This window comes from Anabrus simplex, chromosome 8 (assembly GCF_040414725.1).
Source record: "Anabrus simplex isolate iqAnaSimp1 chromosome 8, ASM4041472v1, whole genome shotgun sequence".
In the NCBI taxonomy this organism is placed as follows: Eukaryota; Metazoa; Arthropoda; class Insecta; order Orthoptera; family Tettigoniidae; genus Anabrus; species Anabrus simplex.
In genome coordinates, this window is record NC_090272.1 from 48,262,363 (window position 1) to 48,289,987 (window position 27,625).

At 41.8% G+C, this 27,625-nt stretch overlaps 1 protein-coding gene across 1 annotated transcript in view; it reads left to right on the forward strand.

The window, feature by feature from the left end:
* The first annotated feature begins 2,876 nt into the window (after nt 1–2,876).
* The window catches only part of Khc-73 (Kinesin heavy chain 73), a 471,364-nt gene continuing 446,615 nt past the window's right edge, over nt 2,877–27,625 (forward strand). Inside the window, exons 1-2 of the mRNA XM_067153111.2 lie at nt 2,877–2,914; nt 2,991–3,154. Coding sequence (XP_067009212.2) covers nt 2,877–2,914; nt 2,991–3,154 — 202 coding nt within the window. The remainder of the gene's footprint in view (nt 2,915–2,990; nt 3,155–27,625) is intronic.

Sequence of the window (27,625 nt, forward strand, 5' to 3'; positions counted from 1 at the left end):
GCGTAGCAGAGTTACAAGCCCGTTACAGTAAAGGTCAACGGTGCACGGTGAGGGATGTCAGGGAGACATATAGCCTCGACGATGCTTCTTTGGCTGCTAATTGTTTTTGTGCCGCTGAAGAACTTCTCCGTTGCAATCCATCTCGGCAGCGTGCTCAATCTCTTTTGATAAAGATGGACCGTGTATGGACATCTGGCTTGATTTGCTGCCTCGAACTGTGCTTGGAGAAACGTATCAGTTCGGTCACTGAATCGCTTGCCCCCTTGGGCACGTGTTTGTAATACATTGTTTTAATTTGGTGTCGAAGTGTGAGATGAACACAGCAGAGAAGCACAGCGCGTAGGGGTAACAGTGAAATGTCTTTATCTTTTTGTAAAGCATACAACAGAGAACAAACCTCCAATTAATGACCTCTCCTGAGTAAGGATGTAACCAACAAATTAGTCATTTTTAAGGAGAGAGGTATCCCCTGTGGGTGGGGTGCGCAGACGAAGGATACACCTACGGTATCCCCTGTTTGCCGTTAGAGACGACTAAAAGGGGTGGCCAAGGGATGATGGATCTTGAACCATGAGATTACCTGTGATTAGTACTATCACGCGAGGAACACTATGGGTCGACTTTACTTGCCATTAGTACCACTTTGTGAGGAACGCCTTTGGTATGCGATTCGTATCATCGTGGGTAGATCACTATGGGTTTACAGTATCAGTGATTAGCACAACTATATGTGGAACACCATGGGTTTACATTACCTGTGCACTGGGCGAGTTGACCGTGCGGTTAGGAGCGCGCAGCTGTGAGCTTGCATCCGGAAGATAGTGGGTGCGAATCCCACTGTCGGCAGCCCTGAATATGGTTTTCCGCGGTTTCCCATTTTTACACCAGGCAAATGCTGGGGCTGTATCTTATTTAAGGCCGTGGCCGCTTCCTTTCCAACTCCTAGCCCTTTCCTATCCCATCGTCGCCATAAGACCTATCTGTGTCAGTGCGACGTAAAGCCACTAGCAAAAAAAAAAAAAATTACCTATTATTAGTAACCCTATGTGAGTCCGGCCTCGCGGTGTAGGGGGCAACGCGTCCGACTGTCACCCGGCGGCCCCGGGCTCGATTCCCGACCGAGTCAGGGGTTTTTAATTGTAAATGATTAATATCCCTGGCCTGGAGACTGGGTGTTTGTGTCGTCCTTAACGTTCCATTCCTCACATTCAAAGCTTTACACTTGCGCAATTACAAAACACGCAGGTTCATAACATATAATGCAAGTAGGGGCAAAAGATCTTTCAAGGTCGACGCCCCGAACAAATAGCATTTAAAAAATCTCTATGTGAGAATCACCACGGTTCTGGGCATTGCCTGTGATTAGTACTACAATATGCGGAACACCATGGGTCTGCGTTGCCTGTGATTAGTACCATTATGTGAGGAACACTGTGAGTCTACGTTACTTGTGATTAGTACTGCTACATGTGGAACAACATGGTTCTACTTAACCAGCGATTAGTACCGTCAGGAGGAGTCGGTGACCTGGATTTTGGACCCCTTTAGACAACAAGCATAATCGATTCAGGATTTTGCTTTGGAAGCAGTCCCTTGTTCAGTTTATACCATAGTTTTAAGTCATTAAATGGGAAGGTGGGACATTGAGGGTCGGGTCCACTGACTGTTTTAAGTTAATCATTGCCCATCGTCGTGTTCTTGAGTTCTAGTCAGTGGATGGATTTTGGAATTACTGTATTTTAACTTTCAATATTCTGAGTTGGATCCGCGTATTATTTTAAATTCATATCAATTCATTCTTCATCATCATGTATGAATGAATTTCGGAATTTTAATTATCATTATATTTCGTCTCATCTCGCACCATTAAGGGCCGATAACCTAGATGTTAGGCCCCTTTAAACAACAAGCTTCATCATCATAGAGAGGAAAAGTACGTTTGCGGTTTATTTCATGACATACACGAGGCATCGTCAATTGAGAGCGAAATTCCTTCGGAGCCAGTTTGCTCCCCACTCTTCATTAACGAGAGCAGCTTAGAGAGAGAGTAGGGGAAGTGCATGACGTAGAATGTACTGAAGGCCAGTGGTGCAAGTACAGTACGGCCACGGTATGCAACCCGCCTGACTGCTGCTCTCTTGTCACGTGACAAACACCCGTCCCGAGCGGAGCAAGTAACACCGGCTAGAGCAGCTACGTGATGACGTCTGGCGTACACTACTTGAACCTATTGCATGTGACCAACCAAAAGGGGTGTCCAGGCTATAGCGGTGTCCAAAGTGAGGTGTTTCACTTCAGTGCGTGCACCGATGCTGTGTTCAGTCACCTCGTAGACTAGTTAACAACCCAACAGTTCGTTTCGTACTTTTCCTAACACCGTCCATTACTGAGTATAATTAATGTACCCACACCTGTGTCTGTAAATACATTTTTGTCTCATTCCATCAGCATTGTATTTTGTCCTCGATCGGGCTGAGTGGCTCAGACGGTTGAGGCGCTGGTCCTCTGACCCCATCTTGGCAGGTTCGATCCTGGTTCAGTCCAGTGGTATTTGAAGGTGCTCAAATACGTCAGCCTTGTGTCGGTAGATTTACAGGCTCGTAAAAGAACTCCTGCTGGACTAAATTCCGGCACCTCGGCGTCTCCGAAAACCGTAAAAGTAGTTGGAGGGACGTAAACCCAATAACATTATTATTTTGTTTTCGCGAAAAATACATATTTGAACTGTACACTCGCATATTTTATCTTTTACACGGACAATATGTACGTTGTTATTGTTTAGGGGGTGACTGCGCGCATGGTGTTTTGTTGTTACAGCATTTGCTAAACTTATCAGTTCCTTTACTGTCTGTGTTTTTAATTTCACCATTGTGGTGATGGCGGCAGATTGCACCCAAAAGCACTTTGTGGAGATGTAAGTTGTCGTGCCGCCAGCCGGAGGGGCTGTCATCACTCGTGAGATTGTAATCTATCTTCTCTTTTGCTTGCAGGAAACAGCCCAAAACATTCGCCTTCGACCACTGTTTTTACTCTCTGGAACAAGACGATGCCAACTTCGCCAGCCAAGAGATAGTTTTCGACTGCCTCGGTCGGGATATTCTCGACAACGCGTTTCAAGGCTACAATGCGTGCATATTCGCCTATGGCCAGACAGGTGAGTTGAAACTGAAGCCTTTTGTATTCTGTGAGTGCATCTGTGACAGGGATGGCAAAGCTATGACACGCGTCAGACAACATACTAACATATTTTTAGCATGTAATAAATAGGTCGGAAATGTAGCAACATGGGATATTTTAATAATACGCTTTAATAAATAAGTATCTCTCAGGTAATCCTATGACCATTTTTTTAAAATAGGTTTTATTAGGTTAAAGCAAAAATATACCTTATTCTTAAAATTAACCTGTCTTTTAAAAGGTAATCTTCAGTGATGTTTGCACAATAAAATCATGAAACATTCCGTGGAATGGACTCAGGTGTAATGCGAACTAAATGAAGTTATATGATGAGTTTAATGATGATTTTAAAGGAACATACCGATGTCACACCAGACAGTAAAAAGTAATAAACAATACCTTAATTGGCCTGCTAGTCCAGGCACCGTCAATTGAAAGCGAAATGCCTTCGGAGCCAGTTTGCTCCCCGCTCTTGAGGAACGAGAACAGCTTAGAGAGCAAGTAGGGGAAGTGCATGACGTAGAATGTACTGAAGGCCAGTGGCGCAAGTACAGTACGGCCACGGTATGCAACCCGCCTGACTGCTGCTCTCTTGTCACGTGACAAATACCCGTCCCGAGGGGAGCAAGTAACACCGGCTCCCTAGAGCAGCTACGTGATGACGTCTGCGCTAGTCGGTCCCCTGCCGGCGTACTACTACTACTACCAGTAGCGGCGATTGGGAATTAAAATTGCGGGGGCAAAAAATGTACAGGCAACAAACAGTACCCTACTTTGTTAGATATAGTGGGGGTGGGGGCTTATGCATTAAAACTCAAGATAAAGGGGGGAAAACCTACAAAATGGTTTATTTTGATGCTCTCTGAGTAAATTTCGACAGAGAGGTAAAGGTTGGCAGTTTACCAACTTAAGTGCGGCAGAACGGTAATAGTGTTTTTGAGATTCTGATTCAATATTATACAGTAAAACTTTCAGCAATGGAACAATACTATACATGTATTAAAATTAAATAGAAGTACGGAGTGATTTTACAATTAAAATCATTTAGTATTTGACTACACACTAAGAAACTGACACTAAAGAGACTGTCAGACTGACGAATGCGCGCGGCAAGCTGACGAATTATACCTCAGTGTCCGTGACCTTGGCAAAAAATATATATCCCTGCTACCCTTCCTCACAGCACATGCAAAGTCTCCACTCCTTACTGTAGCGCTATACAAATGGGTTAGCCGGGACGAACGACATTTTGTGCATATTTCCGCAAATAATTTTGTTAATAATGAATGAAAATAAAGGAGATACTGAGCTAATACGACAAAAAAAGAAATGGCCTGTGGCTTTTAGTGCCGGGAATGTCCGAGGAAAAGTTGGGCTCGCCAGATGCAAGTCTTTTCATTTGACTCCCGTAGGTGTCCTGCGCGTCGTGATGAAGATGAAATGATGATGAAGACGACACAGTCACCCAGCCTCCGTGCCAGCGAAATTAACCAATTATGGTTAAAATTCCCGTCCCTTCCGGGATCCCTGTGACCAAAGGCCAGCACGCTAACCATTTAGCCATGGAGCCGGACGCTGATAAGACAAAAGGGCTTACTACAATTCGCCTTTTTAATAATTCCTAGTGTCGGCCGGCTAAAATGGAATAAAAAGGTAATGTTTTCTCCACAAAGTGGGGGGGGGGGTGTGTGTGTGGACGACGACTGTTCGCCTCAACGCCCCTAATCGCCGCTACTGACTACTACTACTACTACTACTACTACTACTACTACTACTACTACTACAGGTTGACGCCCTCTCAGGTAGGAGATGCGTTGCGGTGATTTGTGGTGCGGTGGTGGGAGGAGAGCGGTCGTGGCCTAAAAATGGTTCTGTCCCAGTATTCTCCTGAATGAGGAAAATGGAAAACCACGGAAAATATGATCAGGATAGCCGACGGTGTGATCAAACCAACGCCTCCCGAATGCAAAGTAAAGCCGTGGCCACTGTAACTCAAAGCCATTCTGCTCGGTGGAATACACGCCCAGACGTATAAGAGATTGAAACTGCTGGAACGGATACATATAGTATAACTATAATGCCGTAGCTGAGAGCATGATAATAATACCGTATTTCTCTGAATCTAAGACGACCCTGAATGCAAGACGACCCCTACTTTTTCCTTCAAAAAATTTAAATCGGGCTTAAAAAAGTGCTTTGGAAAATCATATGAATGCCTTTCTTGTACAGTACGCAGTTTTAGACTATCATTGTCTTCACGCCAACGTCAAACATTGGCTTTAATCATGCAGTACTTTTTTACGGCTGCATAATTGTTATTTATTCTGCTGATAATTGACATCATAATATCAAAGAGAATTCGTTGAAAATTTGCACGCGTCTTTAATACGACGATCCATCAGGAAAATATTCCTGCTGTCTATAAAACTGTTACTTTTACTCAGCTGCCCCTACACGCACATCTCGCTTGCCGGGTTCAACTTCAGCGATTAGCGATGTATAGGCCTAATAACGACGCGGACGTTGAAGGTCAACGAACGGGTTTATTCCGCCGTGGTATGGCCAATGCGCCCTTGCGTGTTTCGCACACATACCTCTTAATTTCATCTTCGACTTCTTTAAAGCGTGCTCGTTGCGGGCCACTGAATGCAGTTTTCTTACCGTAAAAGCAGAGTCTTCTCCGTACAGGCCATGAAGGCCCATGGACGGGTGGAAGGTAAAGGCTTCCACTATCCGTAACCTCGGCACGTGATGGGGTAGAGTGGTTAGTTCTACGCCCATTTTTCTTACAGTTCGCATTTTTAAGCTACCTATCTTTGTCTTCACTCTAACGCCGAATATTGGCTTTAGTTAGGCCTATGCCGTATTTTCTTGCGGCTGCACCATTATTCTTCATTTCCGCGTTTTTAATAACCATTAACTTAAAATTGGCATCATAATATCGACGAGAACCCATTGAAAAAATGCCGGCAATACCTTTTCCACGTAACTATACATTACGACGATGCATCACCAAAATATTCCTGCTGTCTATAAAACTGAATTTTACTAAGCGTCAGGTACAGTATACGCGTTGTAACTCTAGCACTCAGTACCCGCGGCTTTCTAAGAATTCGAAGGCTCGCATGTTTTGATGCCAATCTGCAGATTTGAGAAACGTATTCTCTAGAGGCTAATAGAATGTCATTCTCTCTTAACTACTTCCCGAGATTCAGTGACATTTCACAGAGGCACTGTACAACCGGTTGCCGCGGTTAGCGATGTATAATAAAGAGACGGACGTTGATTGTCAACGAGTGTGTGTGTGTGTGTGTGTGTGTGTGTGTGTGTGTGTGTGTGTGTGTGTGTGTGTGTGTGTGTGTGTGTGTGTATAAAGAAGCAGTGAAGTTGCCATGGTAACAGCCAGTGGTGTTCGTTACTGTTTGGTCGCGAATGCAAGACGACCCTTGATTTTTCACATGAGAGTCTGAGAAAAAAGCGTCGTCTTGGATTCGGAGAAATACGGTATTAATAATATTATCATTTAGACTTTCACGACCCGTGTAACTATTCAGTATACCTCATGAATAATAATAATAATAATAATAATAATATGATATCTAGACGGCTCTCCTGAAGATGGTTTTCCATGGTTTCCTAATTTCACACCAATGCTGGAGCTCTAGCGTAATTAAGGCGAAGGCGACGTTGAACCACTATAGAAAAAGAAAGAAAATGTAGCCTGCCTAACAGTTTTGACATTTCGATTCTGCTGCTATCTAACAGCGAAAGCAGACCGGACGGATACTGTGGCTCACAAGGGGAGTCGACAAAGTGACAGTACTGAGTTTATCGACCTTTCGCGGCATAAATTTAGCGGGCGACATGTATCGACCAGTGTATTTGCTGCTCCATAGTGTCCAGAATGCTAACTATGAACCCATCCCATTTCGATCTTCTAAACAATAAGGGTATTGTAGTACGCACCACACAACGTCCACTTCGCATGCGCTGTATTAGCTGCTAGCGAAAACCGCATTCAGAGCAGAGGGAACTATGGAAGGTTTACCTTTTGGTTGTGCGGAACTCCTGTAAATAGGAATATTCACAAAGTGATCAAACCATACTTTTTAACTTGCTCACTCCATATTAATTAAAATCAGCCTCCTTCGGCGTGTTGAACCGTTCAGGACGTTCAGACGTATGAACTACTCTTGAATATCGCATGCGAAATCATCACGATATGCAAATGTCCTGAATATGATTGTTCCGGGTTTTTTGTGGAACGCAGAGAGAGGTAAAAGAAGGTGCGGGCTTGTATGGGTCTAACCACAACATCAAGAATTGAATTAAAACTTTAACAGAGGTTATATTTCTTTAGAATTTCAAAAATTAACAAATAACAACATGACAGGTACAATTAATTAGCCATCTAGAAACAAGACTTGGAAAAATCCAAGATTCAGAACATTAACAATTTTGGGCTTCAAGCCCTTAGTTTTACAATTTCTGAGCTACCAGCTCAAGTTTACAATTCAAAATGAGGAATAATTTAGTCAAGGGTAGAAATCCCCTAGTTCAAGAGCACTTGCTCCCTAAATTACAATGTCAAGCCTTCCAGAGACACCCTTCACTATTACAAAACCTTGAAAAGAGCTTACAGGCTCTCAGTTTCTTCCAGCCCACTCAAGGCAATATTACATGAAAATCTGACAATCTCTGGCCTCTCTAGGCACTATTTACAAATTGAAATGTGTTTACACTGGGGTATCTAGTAGCCAACCTACTGGGCCTTTGCGAAAAAGGAACAGGTTAAATAAACGGCCCGAACACAACCTGAATGGAGGCGAACACTGCGCTCCAGATAATGAAATATAAAACCCTACAGGGCTCTCGGCCGATGAAACAGGCGCTATTCCCAAACTACTGAGGTGACTCGCATGGAAATCACTTTAACACATTACAGGAAGAAAACAGTTACGAAAACGTAGTCACTTCAAACCAAGATGAAGGGGAGCTTGAGAGGGTAACTCACTCTCTATCCCCGATTTACAGTTAAAACTTTATGAAATTTTTACATTAGCCGAAAGAAGATTTACATTTTAGAAAAGTTTGTTGCATAATTAAAGATTTGGACCTTCCCCTCGGATAAAGCTGCGGAGGTAGCTACAGAAAAGAGAATTTATGTGGCCATTTCCTTGTAGATGTTCTGCCGGCCGAAGAAAGAGGTGCCCTGCCTCCTGCCTTAAAGCACACACACACACACACACACACACACACACACACACACACACACACACACACACACACACACACACACACACACACACACACACACAGAAAGACGATGATCAATTGACAAGGAAACATGAAAAGCCGCAGTGTATATACCCTCAGGGAAGGTTCGAGATAATTCTGGGCTAATCCTTACACGCCCTCTCAATTTTATTGGTTAAACTCAAAAGTTACACTCGAAATCGAACAAGAAGCCTGTGATAGGTTTAAAAATTAATTACAGAAATTTTTCATTGGCCATATTCAAAACTGGCGGAATGAGACAGAAGTGTTGCAAACCTAAAGTTACAAAAACCTATAAACACAAAATTTCTTTCAGTAACAACTTCCTTTACTTTGCACCAGAGTGCATGATCATAGTTTTTTTGGTAGTGTCATATGTGGAAAGATGTCCAAACTTCTTGATGTATAGCAAAACAAAACAAGGAGAAATTCAATCAGCTTAAGAAACTTCACAATAACACAGTTACTCAATATTTCAGTAGTGGCATATTGGGTTTAAAGTTCCAAGTTCATGTAGTATCAGTTTCACCTTTTAATCGTGGGTTCGAGCCCCACTGTCGGCAGCCCTGAAGATGGTTTTCTGTGGTTTCCCATTTTCACACCAGGCAAATGCCGGGGCTGTACCTTAATTAAGGCCACGGCCGCTTCCTTCCTCTTCCTAGGCCTTTCCCATCCTATCGTCGCCATAAGACATATCTGTGTCGGTGCGACGTAAAGCAAATAGCAAATAAATAAAAGCCTTTTAATCGATAGAGGAGTTTATGAAGGCGCTTATTTTGAATGAGCGGAGTTGAGGTGTACATCCCGGTACAATAATTATTACTGAAATGAACCGTTTGTGGAGGACGGCTGAGGTTTTAGGACAATATGGAAAGTATTGTTGACTCATTGATCTTCGAGTACTAGTTACTGGAATAAAATGTATGAAGTGAATGACCTGCTTTTGAATAATGGAGACTTAGCTAAGTAGACTCTCCTAGATATCGGCAGCCATGCAGTTGGGTTTCCGTGGTTTCCCATTTTCACACCAGGTAAATGCTGGGGTTGTACCTTAATTAAGGCCACGGTCGCTTCTTTCCCACTCCTAGCCCTTTCCGTCGCCATAAGACCTATCTGTGTCAGTGCAATTTTTTAAAAAGATATTAAAGAAAGCACAGTATGTTACAACTAGATACGCGATGATGGTGATAATTTATTTCGGAGAAAGTATGCCTATAACCGGGCACATGCTATCCTCTCCTGACACTAATGAGAGAATAAAATGATAGAATATCGATCCTTTGAAGAATGAAGGTACTGGGCGAGTTGGCCGTGCGGTTAGGGGCACGCGGCTGTGAGCTTGCATCCGGGAGATAGTGGGTTCGAGCCCCCACTGTCGGCAGCCCTGAAGATGGTTTTCCGTGGTTTCTTATTTTCACACTAGGCAAATACTGGGTCTGTACATTAATTAAGGCCACGGTCGCTTCCTTCTCACTCCTAGGCCTTTCCTATCCCATCGTCGCCATCAGACCTATCTGTGTCGGTGTGACGTAAAGCCAAGTGTAGCAAGAATGAAGGTATTGGTAGAGGAAAGAGAAAGGCCACACATTGGGATTATTATACTAACGAAGTTTTAAATAAATGTTACAGATCTCTTCATATGGTTTTGTGGGTTTGTAGTAAGAATGCAAGCGGAATGCAGAGTGTGGTTCCAATGTATGGGACCCTCACCAGGATTACATGATACGAGAACTGGAAAATATCCGAAAAAAAGCAACACGACTTGTTCTTCTGGGTGATTTCCGACAAAGGAGTTTTTTTTTTTTTTTTTGCTTTACGTCCCACCGACACAGATCGGTCTCATGGCGACGATGGGACAGGAAAGGGTTAGGACTGGGGAAGGAAGTGGCCGTGGCCTTAATTAAGGTACTGCCCCAGCATTTGCCTGGTGGAAAATGGGAAACCACGGAAAACCATCTTCAGGGCTGCCGACAGTGGGGTTCGAACCCACTATCTTCCGAATACTGGATACTGACCACCCTTAAGCGATTGCAGCTATCGAGCTTGGTGACAAATGAGTAGTATTACGAAAATGTTCCAAACTGTGGGCTAGGAAGAGTTGGAAGTAGTAAGGAAACGTGCTCGAAAGTAGGCCCCCGAGGACGGCAGTTAATAGCGCTAACCGTTACGGTACAGAGGCAGACTTCAGGCTAATGATTTGCTGTGACAAATCGCTAATCAAAACATCATTAATTTCGACTGACAGACAGTGGAAGTGGGCGTTATACAGTACGTTGTCGCAGAACGTTTCTTTCGATAAAAATACGACTGCTGTTGACGCCGACATAATTGACACCTGCTGCTTTCCTGGCGAAGACTTCAATCAAACAGCAGACCACCAGTTGAAGGGGCAGCAAACAATAACGATAGTCCTATTAGAAAGCAACTAGAGCGGATTACAGGTTGTCCATAGTTTGTTCTTATAACGTAAAATTCGTGTATAGTTTCAGAACTTGACTTGGGCCGATGGCTGTTACCAAAACTTGAACGTTTTAACGTCAAAATAATTTATAGAGAACACGGGCGACGGCAGTATCTGATATAAAATATTTTTCGTCATTTATTTTGTTCTTTATTTCATCATTTTTTTTACTTACATTACCTATGATGTAGGTATAACGCGCCTGCCTCTTACCCGGAGGCTCCGGGTTCGATTTCCGGCCAGGACAGGGATTTTTACCTGGATCTGAGGGCTGGTTCGAGGTCCACTCAGCCTACATGATTAGAATTGAGGAGCTATCTGACTGTGAGATAGCGGCCCCGGTCTAGAAAACCAAGAACAACGGCCGAGAGGATTCGTCGTGATGACCACACGACACCTCGTAATCTGCAGGCCCGGGCTGAGCAGTGGTCGCTTGGTAGGCCAAGGCCCTTCAAGGGTTGTAGTGCCATGGGGTTAGTTATTTATTTCAACATACATTTATTAAATAAACGGTAATGATATGAAAAGTATGAGACCAAAGGTTTTACAAATGTTAAGTCTATACACGTTTTGCCGAGAGTTGTAGGCTGTGTAGGCTCGCTCACCTATATTATACCTGTAAGTTAATACTGAAAGAAGCATTTTGATAGGCCTAAACAGCGTTGGAGGGAGGAGCATTGTACGGTGTTGCCACATTCCTGCATTCCTTTCTCCTTCTCTTCGCTTCCGCCTCACTTGTTCGTTCGTTCAGACCGCTGTGTTTTGTTGTACGTAACTCAGAGGTAACGCGATTCGGCCAGCGGGCTAATCTCCATGGTAACCGCAGTGGGTCCGCTCACGTTTCCATGGCAACCATACTCCCTCTACTCCCTTCTCCCCACCCAGACAGGCAGTAAACGGACCTCCCTCTAAGAAATGTCAGATCGCATCTTTCAGTATTACGACTATAGTCAGTATCATATTGCATCATTTGTTGGAACACTTGATCATTACTGTTAGCCTTCAACATGCGGTGCACATTCGATTTTGGTTCTGCAGAGCTGTCTTTGGTCTTATTTTGTTCGGAATTTAGTCGCCTTAATCACTGGTGAAATAATTGGTTTTTACCGCTTGCTTTGTCATCGTTTAAAGTAGGACATTGACGGTCTTTTGAAAATTTCACAAAAAATTAATCAAACAGACGTCCTTCGCTAACGGCTTTACCAAATGAATTGGTTTTAAGTCGTTTTGTATAGCACTGCATAGGCTTCGAAACGACACTTTGGTTTTCAAAATCGGACTGGCGGTTCTGCCCTCAGGCTTGATGCTATAAAATTAGGTCTTATTTGCCTGCCATCTTGTTTTAATGGCTGACGTCACATTTTTGATGTTAAATTGTAATTTAGGAGTTCTTCTTTGCGACGATATAATTACCATGGCGATATCGAGATGCGGAGATATCGCCGTTGCAAAATAGCGTCACGTTTTGTCTCTCGCGTTTCTGTGCTAGTACACGCCCAGCGGTGGACCGAAAGAGAAAGATGTTTTCACGTCAGAAGGAACGAACAGCAAGAGTCTGACCGTATAATATAGTCGGGCGATTCCATAGTGTCACCATTTTGAGCTACTAGTTTCGCTCTACCGTGCAGTGAACAATTAAGGTACTGCTCTGGATTCCGGCGTGGTAGCTCGTATGAGGTGACGCTTCATTCTTCTCAAGTATACGGTGAAAACAAATAGAACAGATAACATATTGTGAGAAAACTGTGCTCCGAAGTTTACTGCCAAATGAAGGATGTGTATGGGAATTAGTCTGTATCACGCTGTACAGAGTTCAGATGGTGTTCCATCATGAACAAGTAAGGACGTGCCAAAACCAGGTCAAGCAGAGTGAACAGTCTGGTGAGTAAACGCAAGAAAGAAACTAAAAAACAATCAGGGGATGTCGGTTTGTAATCAATGGTGAGTGCGAAAGGCAGTTTAAGAATACAGTAGTTCCGCCGCCAATCGCGGACGTCGTTCGCTCGGGGAATCCATCCGCAAGTGGAGCGCTGCGACACTGCTAGAACCAGCAAGGCGACTATACAGGGTGAAGCCGAACTCCACCGACATACTTTCGAAGGTTGTTCAGGGATACCTTCTGAGTGTATTGTTATAAGGGGCCCGTGGTCTCCGGTGGCTCGTTGCAGAGTTATAACATTTCGTTTGGTTTGTTGCCCAGTTAACTTTGTATCTGCATTGCAATAATAATAATAATAATAATAATAATAATAATAATAATAATAATAATAATAATAATAATAATAATAATAATAATAATAATAATAATAATAATAATAATAATAATAATAATTCTTTCTTTCTTTCTTTCTTTCTTTCTTTCTTTCTTTCTTTCTTTCTTATTCCGTTTACCGGCCAGGGTTGTTTTCCCTCGAACTTAGCAAGGGATCCCACCTCTACGACCTCAAGGGCAGTGTCCCGGAGCATGAGATTTTGGGTTGGGGGTACAACGGGGGAGGAGGACCAGTACTTCGCCCAGGCGGCCTCACCTGCTATGCTGAACAGGTGCCTTGTGGGAGGATGGGAAGATTGGAAGGGATAGACAAGGAAGACAGAAGGTATCGGCCGTGTCTGTAAGTTTGGTAGCATCCCGGCATTTGCCTGGAGGAGAAATGGGAAGCCAAGGAAACCAACTTCGAGGGTGGCTGAGTTGGGAATCGAGCCCCCCTCTAATCAATTGAACTCCCGAGTCTGAGTGGACCTCGTTGAGTCCTCGTACCACTTTTCAAATTTCGAGACAGAGGCGGGATGACACCTAATCACACTCTCCACTGCACCAAAAAGGCGGATAATAATAATAATAATAATAATAATAATAATAATAATAATAATAATAATAATAATCTGCCTGCTGTCTTTTCTTTGTGGATACAGTACTTTTGCATCCATCTCTTGGCACAGGCCAGAGTAAAGTGTAGCTTCCACCGAAGTCCCAGTCAACATCCATGGCTGCTGGGGTATGGGTAGTGCTGAGTAATGACATTCAGAGCACGACTAGTACATGTGAGTGTTATGAAAGGTGCTGCTCACAGGGTCAGTCGTGCTGCAATAGTACTTTCTGACCCAGTGAGGAAAGCAATGGCAAACTACCTCACTCGTCATCTTGCCTAGTACGCCTCATTTTGGTGCTGCCATTGGTTTTTGGGGTTTCCTTATAACCGCATAACCTTTGGTGGTGCTATTTGAGGATCCAACCAGCCCCTGGGCTGTTGACCTGACAGACAGACAATAATAATAATCGTCATTGTTTTACGTCCGTCCTCTTGACAGACGCTGGGATGTAAGAATTTTGTCCCGCAAGAGTTATTCGTCGTGCCGGAAGGCAACGACACGAAGTTGTTACCCGTAAGGGAACAGTACATTGAGAGAACGGATTGAACACACTGTGATAAGAGTGTACGTGTTTCGTGTGAGGGTTGTTGCATGACTCTATGTTTCGTGTTGTACGTTGTATTTATTGCTGTGAAGGTATTCTTACAGAATTAAGGATGATTATGATTACAAGCCGAATAAATCATAATTACATTATTACTCTGAAAGGAACCACCGAAGACCACGCCTCCCTTATACCAATATACTCAGAAGGTATCTCTGAACAACCCGCGAAACTTCGTCGGTGGAGTTCGGCTTCATCCTGTATTTAGGCAGATATGTCATCAAAACAACGATAATTTCTTCCTGTATGTTCGCGTGTTCCAAAAAATAAAGCAGTGCAGTGACCAACAAAAGCCTCACCTTCATAATAAACAGTAAGACGAGAAATATTTAATTGCGAAAGGCGTTAGTATGGGACGTACTACAGCGGAACGATATCTCGAATCACCTCGGGAGCTAAATTTTATTTCGAGTTATCGAAATTTCGAGAAATAGAGAATACCGTTTTTGAGCATGTATACCGCAGACTGAATACAGTATTTAAAATATACTAACAAACACTTATTTTACGGCATCGCTTTAATTACGACTCTTATTAGAGTAAATTTGTAGAACATAGAATACAGTACGTACAGTAGTGAAACAAGAAACATACCTCCGTTAACACTTTTGGAAAAAAAATCCCTTAGTCTCTTCTTTTTACTGTTAACCTTCTTTCCTTCCACATACTTTTTAACAATGTCTGTTGCTGTGAGAAACACTGCCATTTATATTCCACTGACTCTATATGTATGGCAGGTTCGAAAACGCGCAGCCAAAATTCGTAAAGGAGCTTGTCATCCACGACTACCGGGGTTGCTTTCGTACGTGACCGGTAATGAATTTTACACACCGGAGAAACAGCGAGGCTTCCCGGATTTTCCGATCACTAGAAGTTTGTTTTTCGGTTCCCGTCGTATTAGCTCCCAGAATCACTGTAAAGCTTTCTTTACTTGTTAACTGTTCCTCACAAACTACAAATGCTGTACTGCACAGTGAGTGTTGTACAAAATTCGACTTTTTTTGCTTCAAGGGAGGAAACATTTGCTTCGAGAAATCGAACTTCGAGATACTGACAATTCGAGTAATGAGGTTCGAGATATCGAGGTTCGGCTGTATCAATTACAGTAAAGATAATACACGACACTGAGCGAGATATCGAGGGACAGCTACTGGAGCTCACTCTAGCGGATAGACCTGAACAGTACTGATTCTCTCATAAGGGCACGTGTATTTTTGTGTGAAGTTTTTGATGTTATTTATGCGTTTTCAGTGAGTTGACATAAATAAATAGTAGTGTGTGTCATTCCTTGATATCTCCTCTCAACATGAGGGTCAAGGTATGTGCTGTGTTTGGCTGCAGTAATTACGAAGTAGAGAAAAATGCGCGGTCGTTCTTTTCAAGTTCCCTCGTGACAAGAACAGTAAGTAATATTGTGTTTGCATATATATTCTTCCAGTGACAGAGATTTTTATAGTACTTCATAATCTTATGACCTGCTCGACCCATATTTTAACTGGCATAAAATGTAATACGCATATTTTATTGTATAGTGCAGCAGTTAACCTTCAATACCGATGTGTTGTTGTAGGTGTGATCTGTGGGTTTTGAAATGTCACATAAGTGATTTGGATAAAGTGTACAAGAAAGAAGGGACGTTACGCTTATATAAGAATTATAAGATCTGTTCAGATCATTTCCAGGCCAGCGACTTTAAAAATCCTCGACTATACAGCCAAGGGTACGTTACATTTTTACTCTAATTGTACGTAAATACTCCTCAAAGCATCACTATCGACAACATTTTCATTCATTTATCCAGAATTGCTTTAGCAACTTCGAAGTTAATATATCAATAACACTTTCTTTCTAGACGTAATTTATTTATCCATTTCCGTATATACATTTCCATTGACATTTGAATTTAGTGCGATTTTTTCAGGTCAAGTCACTAGGAGCGCCACCGTCGAATTGTCTCCCATTTTAGCAAGGTTAAATCCGTAATTGTCGCGTATTGTCTCTACTATATTTGGCTGTATATAAAATTTCACACTGATTCCTCGTCACAGGAGTCCGCTCAGTTTTTGTCCGGGAGTATACAATAGTCGGAATCATAAAACTAAGGCCTGAATGGAAGGACGTTATAAAGTTCAACGATTGGAAATTAGGGTGGTATGATATGCGCAGTTTTGTGATCATCAGTGCAAAGTGTACTGCGAGCATGTAGGTTTTCTGCGGTGTGTTAAAAGGATAAAGCTGACACAAACTGGGCAGCAGGTCGATAAACTCTACCAGACTGGTCAGACCTCGTAATGTGTGTATTTTCGGCTCGTTGATTAGTTCCTGTTTTAACTGCCGTGGCGGGGAATATGCACATCAACTGTGGTGGGAAACTCGTCAAACTTGTCGCTGGCTGGCAGCGAACAAAGTCATTTCCGGTTTGTGTTTTTTGTGCGATTCCCAGTAATTTAATATTCAAGGAACTGTTGATGGGGAGATAACGTGATTCCTTATCGCGGATGTTGTTTGAACGGCGAATTTCTCCTGGATTAATTAACAACACTAAATACACACAGTTACTATATACCGCTCGTTGCCAATTCGGCACACAGTACCCTCGAAGACCCTCAATTATAGTTTCATATCGTCTCATTCTCTATGACGGTCTGTGTCTGTCTTGTTGAGCCAGATCTAATCCATCATATGTTTACAATCCATTCTCGAGTCACTGCTTTTAATGTCCTCTTAATTACTATGCAATGCGTGCAACAAAACTTAATATCTCAGTGCTCCTCCTTTTGGACTTCGAAATAGCAGTACCAAAAGCTGCTAGAATTCACTCCTCGAAGGAGGAGGAACCACGTTGGCGTACAAAGCTTTTCCTAAACTTAACGGAATATATTTGAAATTTGCAAGTGGCTTAAAGACATTTGTGTCTTTTCCGATGTACTTGCGTTAATTGTATGTATGAAAGTTGCAGATTAGGATCTTACCAAATTACATTGCCATGCCGATCTTTCGTACGATTCTATCGGCCGCGGCTCCTCAAATTAGGGATTTGATGACCATCACAGCAAACTGGATGATGAATTTTTACTGAAATAGACGTATTAAAACAACATACCGTTTCTAAGCTGAAGATTCGCGGACTGCAATCAGAGGGTCGCAGTACAGAAAGGAAGAACGAAAAATAAATCATACAAGAGTATCAGCGATACACAAGCCCGCTTGGTGGTCAAGATTATCTGTGATCTGACACATCAGGTTCGAGTCCCATTGGTGGAAAAATATTTCATCATCAGAATGTTGGCTGGCAGAGTAGGAGAGGTGGCAGTATAAAATTCCTAATCACTAGATTGCTTGCCAAAAACCTGGATTCGTATGGAATGAGGGTACATGACGCTGTTGATGGTGTTTTGTCCGTCGGATGGGGACGTTGAGCTTTGAGGAGACCCGTTTCCGTACAGGAGTAGGGTATGTGCCGACACGTGCTCTCATCCTTTCCCCACGGAGAAAACACCATACCAAGCTCGATAGCTGCAGTCGCTTAAGTGCGGCCAGTATCCAGTAATCGGGAGATAGTGGGTTCGAGCCCCACTGTCGGCAGCCCTGAATATGGATTTCCGTGGTGTCCCATTTTCACACCAGGCAAATGACGGGGCTGTACCTTAATTGAGGCCATGGTCGCTTCCTTCCACTTCCATGGCCTTTCCTATCCCATCGTCGCCATAAGGCATATCTGTGCCGGTGCGACGTAAAGCAAAAAAAAAAAGCCACCATAAGTCTGATTGGTCGCAGTTCAAGTTCATTCAATGACCTCCTTGCAACCTAACTAAGGTGGTGACCAACACCTTTGACCGACCAACAGACCAGAAATGCCATTTTTCAATTTATGCTTTCATTTAAAACTGAACTTTTCTCTTTATAACAGTGCAAAAGTTTTGTTAATATCTCAAACATTTTCGGCGTTATGACCAAAAACATGAAGCCCTTTCTCCTAAGCAAGCCCGTTATCGGTATGTTTGTTGCTCGTTTCCCTGATAAATCTGAAAGTTTTTAAGATATTAAGGTAAAATTTTGCATGCATGAATATTTCACAGAGAAGATGATGATTTGCTAGAAGTATTGAACTAGCTTCTGTGGTTAAGTTTAAAAAATATTTCCAAATGAAAATCAATGAAACAATTGACTACTTGAAAATAACATAATGAAAAATATTTATATTTTACGGACTTCAATGATGCTAGTACAGATTGCAGCTATACCATTACTAAACATCTTTATAAAAGAGTAATAGAAAAATATTCATGTGTGTGGAAATTATCAAGGAAACGGCAAAATAATGGCCATGGTACACGGCCATATTGAATAATTAATTATATATAATGGCACAGGTTTATCTGTTTTCTAAATATGTAGGTGTATTACTAAGGAATAATGCGTTTGTTATACCAAGTTTTCACCGCTGCGGAAACAAAATTTTAATACACCCCATTTTTCTATGTTGAAAGGTACATTAATAGATAACTGAGACGTACCCAGTGCCTCGTAAGCTTAGAAAAAAATTAAATACAAACATATTTTCTAATGTTCTTGCAAAGGTATTTATATGCTCACTTGACACAAACATTGAAATTGTGTCCAAACGATTTATAATGTACAGAAATGCACTGTTTTATTACACAAGGTGTCCGGCTCCATGGCTAAATGGTTAGCGTGCTGGCCTTTGGTCAGAGGGGTCCCGGTAGGGTCGGGAATTTTAACCACAATTGGTTAATTCCCCTGGCACGGGGACTGGGTGTCCTCATCCACATCACGACGCGCAGGTCGCCTACGGGAGTCAAATCAAAAGACCTGCACCTGGCGAGCCGAAGTCCTCGGACACATCCCGGCACTAAAAGCCATACGCCATTTCAACTTCAATTATAGCTACAGGATGGTCGGAAACAGAGTGAATTGGATATCTGAGCGTTAGAGGGTTGGTCATACTGATACAAAATTTGAAAAAATCGATATCTCGCGCCATTGTCATTTTATCACCTGCTGAAGTTAGCCAATCACTTCGCGGACGAATGAAAATGGGCTTTGCCAGACGTTGTTGCTAAATCTGCACGTGGCTTAAAACCGGCTTGAGAGCACCAATCGAAGAAAAACCTACACCAGGGGAGGGATTTGAATACGGAACTCCTAGCTGACAGGACCGCGCTAGTAAACTACGGTGACACCGGCTGAAACACACAGTGTGTTTCTGTTTGATGCTTTATACCGCTACCACTAATGAATGACATCGAGGAGATTTTCTACTCAGAGACTTTTCCGACTTGTCGGCATTTCTCGGAAACAGGTGAGTTAAGGAGCATAGTTTTCGCCCTGGAACTCTCAGGTACTCGCCCTAAAAAAAACTCAAAAAACTTGTAATCAGGGACCTGTTCCACGAACGAACTTTGCAACATTTCAACTTTGCACTTTTCACCTTTCAATTCTTGCAAATTGCAAAGTCTTTCTGTTCCACCATGATCTAGGTTTTACGTTTCAATTTCTTCGCAAAGTGAAAAGTCTTTGCGAATGAGTGTTCTGATCGATTTTACTCCATGGGCAAACTGTATAATACTCATTTTAATGCTTTATTTTTTGCGGCGAACTTGACCGTATAATTGTGGTACCGGTAGTTTTAAAGTTTTGATCATAGGAATGAAATATGTTTACAAGAAGCTGGCTGTGCAAGAAACGGGACATACTTTTTGGCAACTTAAAAATAACCTCTCAAATTATGACAAGTATCAACATTAACGACTGTACCGTCAACACATGCATACACAGAAGGAAATTCACCCCCCTTCATTAGAAATTCCGTCGCTGTATTATGTGGATTATCAGGCCAACGTACTATGTTAGGAAATACTACATTTACTAAACATCTACGACTTTATTAACAGTCCTACAAATAATTGATGTTGATGTACCATGCATTGCTGCTACTCCGTGCAGCTGGGCACCATTTCCTAACCAATGTAAGCATGTAAGAATTTGTTCTTTCTCGCAAAGGGATTGATTTCTTTTTGTTGCATGTTTCAATAAATGACCGATCATTTCAAGAATATATTCAGCATGTGTTGGCGTAATACGAAAACACTCGCGAAATTCCGTCGAAAAGAGTTTATGAAAATTAATCCTGTCTTTGTACGTTCTCTTGTTAGATGTTTCATCACTGTCCTCACTTCATAACAAAAGCTCTCTTCGTAACATGTTTATATCATAAACCAATTTCTACGCCGAGAAACTAGTGTACATACTTGTTAATTAACAGATGAAAAGAGAATAATCTCTACGTGATTTCTGAAAACTTTTCACTTCATTTCTTAACACTTTGCATTTCTGTACCAATGGAGGAACATAACAGGTTTGAAAAGTGGAACTATTCCTAACTTTTCACTTTGCAAGCTAAATCTGAAAAGTGATGGTGGTACAAAATCGGAACTGAAAAGTGCAAAGTGAAAAGTTGCAAAGTTCGTTCGCGGAACAGACTTGATCGTTTATTTCCCTTCTTCAAATTGCTTCATTTCCTAGAGATTTTTCAGAAGGGGAATATATCCCTAAATCCCCTTCCTCCTTTCCTCCCTCCCTCCTTCTGAGTATGTCCCTTTCACAAATAATATCATTTTGTGAATTTCGCACCGGCGTACATGTTGATTTTGTGGATCTTCCTTATTGAATGCGATGAATTTCATTACTAATTGAACACGCGCTGTGGGCGATTTGTACACCAACACAAGTTGTAGTACGTAGTGTTTATTCATAATAGAGGCATTGAACCGAGTTAATGCTGACAGAGTTTGGCCGTGTAATGATTAACAACTCCTGCCTTGGCTCAGCTCCAATCTCCCCGGGAAGATCTCTGAATGAATGAATAATGTGAGCTCCTTTTGTTGGAGACTAGCAGCGGCTGGAGTCGTCAAGAAAGACTTTATTTCACTCACTGTCTGCTGCTTGCTCAATGACATGGATACGGTCTTGATAAAGTAGCGCTTGGGTAAATGAGAATAAAATGGAGCTAATGCAATAAAGCCCAATGAAAGTCAGACTGGGAAATGTATGTGTAATAGTTGGAAGATTGAGCGGTTGTTATAATAATGTTATACTGGGAGGAGAGCCTTTTATTTATTTATTTATTTATTTATTTATTTATTTATTTATTTATTTAGACATTAACCATTTTACATTCCATTTTTATTGGCGTTTTCCGAAAACATAGACTGTAGAACAATTTCAAATAATTGGAGATGGATTGGTCACACATTAAGAAAACAGAACAGAGCAGTTGAAAAGTCGGCTTTGGAATGGAACCCAATAGGAAGGAGGAAGCACGGAAGACCTAGGAACACTTGTAGGCGAACAGTTAGAGAGGAATTGATTAGAACTTGAAAATCATGGCACGACATAAAATACCTGGCTGCAGAACGTACCAAATGGAGAGATTTCCTGGATGTCCTTTGCTGCACAAGGAGACATGGGAAATAGATCAGATAAGTATGTGTCGATTATAATTGCGGCGTCGTTACAAAGTATTTTTAATTGGTTATTGATTTACTCCTAAAGGATATATTTATTATAAAACAGGCCTGGCACACATGGTAACATATTTCGAGTGAAGAATGCTGAAAGCAAGAGAAGGTTCGGCACGAGTAGTAATCATCAGGAGTGGTCAAAATACAAAGAACTTAGAAGTTAAGACTTCGCATGGAGAAACTTTGTTTAACAGCCAGATATAAAGATTCACAGTTGTAGGGTGCGGATAAGGATTACTATTCTCCATAGTCAGCATTCTGATCCAATCACTTGTTCCAAAGATACCCCAAAGCATCGATGGAAGAAATCTGCGTCCAGCCCCTGAAGCCAAGTCATAAGGGCATGCTGAACGGCCGTATCGTTGTTGGATCGCATATCAAGCAGGTGCTTCTTCACGGTCCGAAGGAATTGAAATCACTGGGTTCCAAGTGGGGGTTGTAGGGAGGATGGTCCAGATGATTGATTTCCTCAACAGGAGAGTGAGAGTGAATGCTGCCAGTTACTGTGACACGCTGGAGCGTTTGTGGGTAGCAATTCGCAAAATACGACCTGGACTTATCTTAACAGGTGTCGTGCTATTGCACGACAACGCCAGGCTACACGCAGCTAATAGCACACGTGTATTGTTTCGGCGCTTGCAGTGGAAGAACTTCCATTATTGCTTGTTTTGACATAAATATGTATTATGGCTGGGGTTCATCCGAAACTTTGTGTAACTTAAGGCGGCAAGAAAGTGTAACCATAGCAACCGTGCAGGCATTGATGTACGGTATGAATGAATGGTCAGACAATGTTACCTAGCAACCATGCAGGCTATTGTGTTATGGCTGGTTGCCACTTGAAATTAGCAGCCGTTGATGGATGGCCATGACCGGGGGGCATATTTATGATCATTATTTTGATTTTGGCAAAGCGAGAAATGGTTTCTGTTTGTGGCGGTTAGTTGTATGGTATGGTTTGTTGATTTGTCATTGCATGTAAGTGAAGAGGAGTGTATTGAGACGACAACGGACATTCAGTCCCCGAGTCGAAGAAATTGACAATACTCAGATAAAATCCTTGAGTTTCCCGGGAATCGAAACCCAGAGCCTTTTGAACCAAACGTCTAGACGCTGATCATTCAGCTAAAGAGCCGGAATGGGAAAATTAAGACTAAACTATTGTCTATTTTGACTTGTTTAAAGTGAATACATTTATATTAATGTTTGTGAGTGTAACTGCAGTATACAGTATGTGTGTAGGTTTGCGATGACAGTTTACTACTTCATTGCAGTGAAAGGGGGAAGTGCTCTCGTAACTATCATAACCACAAGCTGTGATAATTATGTCTCGGGTGAGTGATGTCTACGTGATATTGGCACTGGATTATCAACAGGAGGAACGCGGTTGGAATCCTGGCCAGTGCACGTGGAATTTAAAAAATGAAAAGTTCGCGTTTTTGTGATTAATGATATACATTCGGGTACCACTGCAAATTCACTATGATAGAAAGTGTCCAAGGGTTCACTATGATAGAAAGTGTCCAAGGGTTCACTATGATAGAAAGTGTACAAGGGTCAAACATGTCCGCGTTATCAGTCTACAACGTATTCGTTGTGAACAATGAAAGGCTTATTAGCCATGGTGTTTTCGAAAGATGGGGCATGAAGCTGGCGACTTGGTCGTAGAAACAATTGAATATCACCCTGCATAAAGCTGGTTGCTATGGTTACAGGGTAGCCAGCCAATGTTATTACTAACACTGCAGCCCTTTGTGGTCAGTCCATCCAAGTGGGGGGGGGGGTTCATTGTTACTATATTCGTTCGTTTATCAACCGCTGATGTTCAGTAGATTCATACTTATTATCCCGAGTTATCCACACTTGCATTTTTGCTCTTGCTATTGGTATAAGTATTTTATTAACCTTAGTAATTTTTTAAAATTCAATTAATAATTAAGAATGTTATTTGGTTTGCGACCCACTAACTACTTTTACTGTTTTCGGAGATGCCGAGCCGAAATTTAATCCCGCAGGAGTTCTTTTACGTGCCAGTAAATCTACTCACACGTAGTGATGGGATAATCGAATACAAAATAATCGCTTATTCGATTATTCGATTATTTTTGATTATTCGTTCGAATGAATGAGGCGATCGAATAGTGAATATTTTTCCATTCGATTGTTTTTTCGGTTATTCAATCGAAACTCCATTCGAATCAATGAGGTAATCGACTAGTGAATTTTTCCATTCGATTATTTTTTCGATTATTTATTCGGAACTGCATTCGAATGAATGAAGCAATTGAATAGCGGGTGCTTTCGAAATAACTGAATGAAAAGTGATGACATTAAGGCAGTTCATTCACTCATTTAGTTTCAACATTTGGAGATACGTTTGGAAAAAAGGCGTTATCCTATTTTTCATAAGAGTTCATGTATTCCCTTATTTCAGTCGATTATCCCTCCGACAGACTTAAATCGAAAAATTGATTCATGACGCATCCGAATATTCTAAGCGATACAACCGAATGCTATTTGAAACTCATTCGATTATTTAGATAAACGGATGGAGGTTATTTGGTTATTAAAAGTATTCAATTATCCCAGCACTACCCACACGACACTGACGTATTTGAGCACTTTCAAATACCAACGGACGGAGACAGGTTCGAACCTGCCAAGTTGGGGTCAGAAGGCCAAAGCCTCAACCGTCTGAGCCCGGCAGTTTTTTGTTCAATACTGCCTCATTGCTTACCGATGCATATTTACGATGTGGATGAGCAGGAGAATAACTTTTTTGTAAAAAGTTTCTTTACGTCACTTCGACACAGATAGGTCGTATGGCGACGATGGGATAGGAAAATGCTAGGAGTGGAAAGGAAGGGGTCGTGGCCTAAATTAAGGTACAGCCCCACCATTTGCCTGTCCTGCAAATGGAAAACACGGAAAAACATCTTCAGCGCTGCCGACAGTGGGGTTCGAACTCACAATCTCCCGAATGTAAGCTCACAGCTGTCCGCCCTTAACCGCACATGCAGCTCGCTCGGTACTAGAATAACTAAGTATGGCAGAAGTAAGAAGGACATAAAATGCAGACTAGCAAAGTAAGGAAGGCCATTTTCTAGAAAAGAAATTTGCTCACTTCGAACATGTCTTTTTTCCCCCTCAAGTGATGACAAAATAACGTAATTATGATTTACAACCTCCGATTAACATGTTTGTGTTTGTTATTGTTTAATAGGAACTGTCCGACTCGTTGGCTGAATGGTCAGCGTACCGGCCTTCGGTTCAGAGGGTCCCGAGTTCGATTCCCGGGCGGGTCGGGGATTTTAACATTCGTTGGTTAATTCCAGTGGCCCGGGGGCTGGGTGTTTGTGCTGTCCCCAGCATCCCTGCAACTCACACACCACACATAATACTATCCTCCACCGCAATAACATGCAGTTACCTACACATGGCAGATGCCGCCCATCCTCATCGGAGGGTCTGCCTTACAGGGGCTGCACTGGGCTAGAAATAGCCTCACGAAATTAAAAATTAATCGGAACTTATTTCCACTTGAGAGTGTGTAAGTATGTGGTCTTTCAAATACTAGATCTTTTTGAATATTTAAATTTGACGACCGCATTTTACTCGAAATACACTCTCGTATCATTAGGTCCTTCAGAGCACATGCTGTACATGCCAAAAAGGTGTTAAGTACAGAACATAGATGGCCAACCATAGCTCAGTGGTAGAGCTTTGACCTAGTGTTTTGATTTAACGGACTCGCTGGCTTCAACTCTGTTAGCACAATGGCGACTCCCTATTATTCTGTGCTTGTTGGGCTAAACGCAGGTAATTTCACGATTAAAAATACCTAAAGAACTTGAATACATTATTATTATTATTATTATTATTATTATTATTATTATTATTATTATTATTATTATTATTATTATTATTATTGTTACCGTGTTTTGGTGGTAGGTAGAGGTGAAAGAAGGTGCGGGCGTGAATGAGTCTCAAACTACGGAATCAAAGTTACTGTAAAATTTAACAAGGTTATATTTTCTTTTCAAAATTAAGTAATAACAAAGAACAGGTACTTAGTAGCCGAAACACAATTTGAAATGTACAATTACAGAGATTACAGAATTTGGGCTTCGAGCCCTGAGTTCACAATTCTTGGGCAACTAGCCCAACTTTCCGATATACAAATTTTAACCAAGGGGCAGAAGACCCCAATCAAACCCTGGAGCACTTGCTCCAAATTACACAGTAAAGCCTCCTCGAGGCATACAAAAATTGAATTCCAAAAGCGCAATCTGCTCTCAAAGTGTAAGCCAATCACAGGCCACACCAAACTTCACCTTCAAGCTGTCCTCTCAGGACATAAAATACCCAACCTACTGAGGTCTATTGAATGAAAAAGAAGGTTAATTAAATGACCTCTAAAATGACAATTTGGGAGGAGGCAAACTGGCACTCCTAGTACACTTTGATTAAGACCTACTTGGCACTAGGCCGTTAACACAAGGGCTAATCCCATTCTAAAGAGGTGACTTAAGAAGAGAACACATTGTTTTACGTTATCGAAGAATAGGTTGAGAAAACTAAGTTCACCTCACAACAATATGAGTGGGAGCTCGAGAGGGTTAGCACTCTCTATCCCAATATGAAGCTTTAAAAGAGAATATATAAAAGAGTAGTTACATTTAGGAAAAGGTTACATGGTAGAACGCTTAGAACCCGCCCCGAAAGTTAAACTGCTGAGCTAGCAAAGAAAGAAGTTATTAATCGGCCATTACCTTGTTGTTGACCGCTGCCGAAGAAAGAGGCGCTTCCCGCCCCCTGCTATGTACTTAACACACTGAAAGATGGAACAGAAGTGGCCCGGAGACCCAAAAATCAGCAGTTTATAACCTCTCGTGGAAGGTTCTAGGCGTTAGGGGAAAGAAAACACCCGCCCACAACTTTTTTATTGGATAGGACCCCGCAACAGATTCAAGTTGGGGGAAGATACCCCTGATAGGTCAGAAATTAATTAAAGAAATTCGGGATTGGTTACATTCATAACAAGGGGAAGAAAGGGGTAAATATTGCCAACTTAAACAATGACAGAAAGAAATTTAACAAAGAACAAACTCTTGAAATTAAATTTTCTCCAACAAAATAGTTCTTTGACTCCGCACTAGGTTGCACTATTGTAGATCTTCAGTAGTGTCCTCTAGAAGAGAAAGTTCACACTTCTTACTTCAAGCGAAACAAAAACACATCAAAAATGACACAGTTCAAAAACTCAAATTTTTCCACATGGTGACATCTTTTGAGAAAGTAAGGAATTAACAGCGTAGATAAAGTTCAGCCCTCCTCCAGCAGAGGAGTTCCAACAGGCGCACATTTTAAATTAACGGAGTGGAGGTGTACCGCCCGGTACAGACCTCCCCCCCCCCAAAAGTTCCTCCAGGGATTTCACATGAAGTCAGTTTGAAAACAAAAGTCCAAGTTTTGATGTTGATATTAAAATAATTTGCAGAAGTATTTGAGAAATTCTTAATTCAGTTCCAAAATTTTTGTTGTAATTGGTAACGTAAGGTTTTTATGTTTGTAGAAGGCGAATTTCTGAAGATAATCTTTTAAAATGTGATGAAAAATTTTGCAATGTCCACCAAATTTGTTGTTGAATTCCCAAGTGTAGTCATCTCTTATAGTGACTGTCCATGTAGT